At 60.7% G+C, this 4949-nt stretch overlaps 1 protein-coding gene across 1 annotated transcript; it reads left to right on the top strand.

The window, feature by feature from the left end:
• The first annotated feature begins 1366 nt into the window (after positions 1 to 1366).
• On the top strand, positions 1367 to 4223 carry LOC119362296. The gene is made up of 3 exons (XM_037627497.1): positions 1367 to 1675; positions 2046 to 2503; positions 2601 to 4223. The coding sequence occupies exons 1-3, from the start codon at positions 1607 to 1609 to the stop codon at positions 3955 to 3957; spliced, it is 1884 nt and encodes a 627-aa protein (XP_037483394.1). The 5' UTR covers positions 1367 to 1606; the 3' UTR covers positions 3958 to 4223.
• Positions 4224 to 4949: the final 726 nt, after the last annotated feature.

Below are 4949 nucleotides of genomic sequence, written 5' to 3'. Positions count from 1 at the left end.
GCCCGCCTCCCCGGCGACACGGACCGACCGGCCGTTGATGATTCCATCAACCCCGCACATACGCGCGCACAGCTACTAACCCGATCCAACCATCCGTCCATCATGTAACCATTAGTGATGATAATTCAGCGCAGATTGACTCCGGTAAGGTGAGCCGCATAAGTGGCAACCCCATTAGGTGCTCGATGCCGGTCCTAATTAAACAACGACAAGAACGTGCTGGCGAGTAGTAGTAACCGGTCTGCTGCAGGTAACGGACGCATCACGCATGCCGCCTAGGATTTGTTTTCCCGTCGGCCTGGCGTATGATGATTACGACGCTGACAGTGACCGCAGCTGCTGCTGGAGTGTCCGCTAATCAAACTGTTGTCGACGACGTCGTTCCGTTAGCGAACGAAAAGGGGTCGGAGCTGAGGTTCAGTTCGGGTTGATGAGGCAGCTGGGGATCGAACATGGGTGGTTTATTACGGATGTTAGGCTGGATAATGGCAGGCTGCTCCGCTGGAAAGAGGCCGCTGACAGTGCCGTCGCCATGTGACCCGACCCGACCCGATCGATTGGTCGATCCAACCATCCACCGCGCCCTTCTCAAAATGCGCCCATGCTTTCGCAGTTCTGCGCGCTTTTGCTTGCCGCCGGAGCTGGAAAGAAAAGACGCATCCATCCACGGCCCACTGATGACGGGGATTGGATTTTTCTTTTACCGCGGGGGACGAGATTTTTTTGCTAATGGCCGGATGCAATTTCGATTAGTACTTGCGATACATCCATTTTCATCCATTTTGATGACAAGTAATTCCGGACGGGGGGAGTAGTACTACTACTGCTGGTGCTGTTGGCGATGTACGGGCACTGGTTAACAGCACGTGGTAAAAGAAAGTTTACTGTGCGCCTGGCAGGTTTGGCGCAGTGGTGCCGTGAGGCGTAGTACTAGTAGACAGTAGTACTCCTCTGCGGCGGTTAATTCCGCTGTTAGCCCACGTGGACGGCCGCTGATCTCTGATGATGGCGGACAATTACAGTGCCGCGAGTACACCGTATGGGCACTGTTCCCCTTCACGCTGCCAAATGGGGTAATTAGACAAAGCAAATCTCTCGCCATAAAGGAAGAAAATCCCCGTCATCACTGAGCTGTGGGGCACACGCAACACAGACCCTCTCTCTCCTCTTAAAAAAAAAGGTGAGAGTGGTGGGCAGCAGGGCAGGGCAGGGCAGAGCGCCGTGGCACGGCAGGGGCACTAGTCACTATTTAATTTTACTATCTACTCTAGCTAGCTAGCTAGGCCTGCGTGGAGGCATCTTGTCCAGCTAGGAACCTCAAGGCATCCAACAAAAGGAGGAGGAAAGAAAGCAGTCCGCTCGAGCAAGCAACCTCGACGGCGCGCAGCGCAGCGCAGCTGGCAATCTCCATCTCTCTCCCGTATATATTCAGCTCCATTTCCGGGGCGCAGCGAAGTCACAGGATTCCTCTCCCCCCTCCCTCCCTCTCCCCCGATCTCCACACCCATATATATATACGCCTCCTCTCTCTCTCTCTTCCTCCCTGCCTAGCTCGCTCCCCTGCCGTGCGCGGAGGCTGCAGGTTGGTTGATGCGCGGAGGCTGCCATGGCGGTGTCGTCTCCCGCTCCGGAGCCGACGAGGAGGAGCAACAAGTGGCGCCGCGGCAACAGAAAGGTTCGTGCTCTTCAATGCTGCTCCGTCCGGCGGATAGGGGTGGCGCGATTTGGACTTTGCGGAGGGGTCAAACTCCGGGCCTTGGCCTCTGCCTGCTGCGCTGTCCAGATGGCGCGATGCATGCCATGCGTCACCGCGTCTCGTCCATCCTCCATTGACGATCCTTCAATTCTTGTTTTGTTCTCTTCCGAGTCTGCTTCATTAATGTCCATTCTGGTCCTGATGAGGGAGGAGGGATGGAAAAGACTCGTCTTTCTTTCCTCCGAAATCTTGACGGCGGCTTGAGGGAGGGAGGGGGAGAGCTTGAATTCTCTGACCTTGGCGCCCGGATCTGATGGCTGCTTGTTTCCATGGCGGTTGTGCGCGGCAGGTGATCAACGGGTACATCGGCGAAGCGCGGGCGGCTCTGGCGGCCGCGGCGGCGCGGGACGGCGACGGCGGGGATGACTCGGCGGCCGCGGCCGCGCTCGGGCTGGTCGGCGCGGTGCTGGAGATGTCGCCGCGCATGGAGGCCGCGCTCGAGCTCCGGGCGCGCGCGCTGCTCGCGCTCCGCCGGTACCGCGACGTCGCCGAGATGCTCCGCGACTACATTCCCAGCTGCGCCAAGTCCTGCGCCGGGGATGACACGGCCACCTCCTCCTCCTCCTGCTCGTCCGGCTCCGGCGACCTCGCCTGCGCGTCTCGCGCGGGGCTTCTTTCCCCGGGCCGCGAGCTCTCCATCTCCGGCGCCGGGGGCTCCCTGTTCCTCTGCTGCTTCGACGTGTCCGAGATCAAGCGCCGCGTCGTCGCCGGCCTATCCAAGAACTCCGACGCCGAGACCCAGTGGAGGTAAGAGAATCACTCGCCATTGCCTTGATTACCAAATCGAACATTGATGCCGCTTTGCAACAAGCAGTGCTGATTGCCATTGTCAATTCGTGTGCAGGTACTTGGTCCTGGGTCAGGCTTGCTTCCATCTCGGCTTGATGGAGGACGCCGTGGTGCTCCTCCAGACCGGCCGCCGCCTCGCCACGGCCGCGTTCCGCCGCGAGAGCGTGTGCTGGTCGGAGGACAGCTTCTCCCCGTCCAACTCGACGGCCAATGTGCCTGCAGCCAGCAGAAGGGCGCCGTGCAAGTTCAGCCAGGCGTCCGGGATGCCGCCGGCGAGCGAGGCGGACTCGGTGTCACAGCTGCTGGCGCACGTGAAGCTGCTGCTCCGCCGCCGCGCCGCCGCTGTGGCGGCGCTGGACGCCGGCCTCCCCGCCGAGGCCGTGCGCCATTTCAACAAGGTGCTCGACGCGCGCCGCGGCGGCGTGCTCCCGCACTCCTTCGCCACGGCCTGCCTGGTGGGCCGCGCCGCGGCGTTCCGCGCGTCCGGGCGGCCGGCCGACGCCATCGCCGACTGCAACCGCGCGCTGGCGCTCGACCCGGCGTTCATCCCGGCGCTGCGCGCGCGCGCCGACCTGCTCGAGTCCGTGGGCGCGATCCCCGACAGCCTGCGCGACCTGGACCACCTGAAGCTGCTCTACGACGCGGCCCTCCGTGACGGGAAGCTGCCGGGGCCGAGCTGGCGGCCGCAGGGCGGCGTCCGGCAGCGCGAGATCGCCGGTGCGCACCGCGAGCTGGTGGCCCGCGTCCAGCAGCTCCGCGCCCGCGTGGCCGCCGGCGACGGGTGCAACGTGGACTACTACGCGCTCCTCGGGGTCCCGCGCGGCTGCGCGCGGTCGGAGGTGGTGCGCGCGCACCTCCTGCTGACGCTGAAGCTGAAGCCGGACCGGTCGGCGTCGTTCGCGGAGCGGCTGGAGCTGGTGGACGAGCACCGCGACCTGGACGCCGTGCGCGACCAGGCGCGCATGTCGGCCCTGTTCCTCTACCGGATGCTGCAGAAGGGGTACTCGCACATCATGTCCGCCGTGCTGGACGAGGAGGCCGCCGCGCGGCAGAGGGCCAGGGAGGACGCCGCCGCCGCCGCATTGGCTGCCACCGTGGCCGCCGCCGCAGCGTCGGCGACCAAGCAAGCAGAAGAAGAAGCCGCAGCGTCAGCGGCCATGCAAGAAGAAGAAGAAGAAGAAGCGGCAGCCGTGCCGGAGAGCCCCAAGCAGACAGAGCGTGTCCGCTGCGAGAACATCCCGGTGCAAGTCGCGCCGCCGTCACCGCCGACGCCGAGGCTGAGCGCGGCGGCGATGAGCCCGATGTTCCAGGGCGCGTTCTGCCGCGACATGGCGGTGGTCGGGACGCTGCTGTCCCGCGGCCGGTTCGACCGGCCGCCCATGGCGGTCAAGTGCGAGGCGATGAGCTGCTGATCAGCCGTCAACCGTCAACCATCCGGCGATGCCGCGACGGCAACAACAGCACCAGCAAGCAGCGGGAAAACAGAGAGGAAATTCGAAGATGTCATATTCAAACCCAAACATTCGAGGAGCTGGAGGACCGGTGAAACCCCGGTGCCGCCATCCGTGGCAGCAGTGTACAGTCTGAGAGGTCGTTTTCCATTGGAAAACCAAAAAAAGAAAAATGCAACAAGTGTAGCAGTACTAGTAAAGTTTTGGTTTCGTCTTGACTCTGATCATGCATGCATGTCCTCTGTGTGTGAGTTTGTTCCTTCGCCATTCATGGCGTGGTCAGATCGATCGATCGGGATGGTGGAGTGCACGACGACGGGCTGTTTATTCTTCCTCTTCCATGCTTGGGCCGCACTCGATTCCGCTCTACCTTTTCCAATCACATGATGATGCTGGCTCAGACGCACTCGTCTTTCCGGGCTGCCCATCCTTGCCATTTCCATCGATGCAGGAGGACCAGCCGGCGTGGTCCGTTGCAGGATCTGTGCGGCGCTCGCCTCCTCTATATGGGTACCCGCGGCTGTTGCTGTTGTTGAGGAGTGATGACTCATGACCCGGCCATTATTTGCAGAGGTGCCATATCTTTCAAGGACACCTGTTTGTTTCCATGTGAAAATTCCATAAATTTCAGTTCAAGACAGTGCTGTTTAACTGTGTTACTATCTTAAATAGTTACATGCAAATTGGAAATGAAGTCCAATGTTGAAGAGTATATATGGTTGTGGCACTGTGGGTGTCGGTGACCACCATCTGACCGCTGGCTTTAATACTGTTGCAGTTAGTTAGTGCCTTAGTGGTAGTGGTAGTATCTGGTTCTCTGAAGAACACCACAGGGGTTAGATAGGAAACAGATGTGGGATAGGGTATCCTAGGTCTGCCGCTGACAGTTCACTAAGGGCTCCTTTGATTCAAAGGAATTTTATAGGATTTCTGGAGGATTGAAATCCTTAAGA

This window comes from Triticum dicoccoides, chromosome 2B, assembly GCF_002162155.2.
Source record: "Triticum dicoccoides isolate Atlit2015 ecotype Zavitan chromosome 2B, WEW_v2.0, whole genome shotgun sequence".
NCBI classification, from domain to species: Eukaryota; Viridiplantae; Streptophyta; class Magnoliopsida; order Poales; family Poaceae; genus Triticum; species Triticum dicoccoides.
This window is presented reverse-complemented; position numbering and strand designations above follow the sequence as displayed.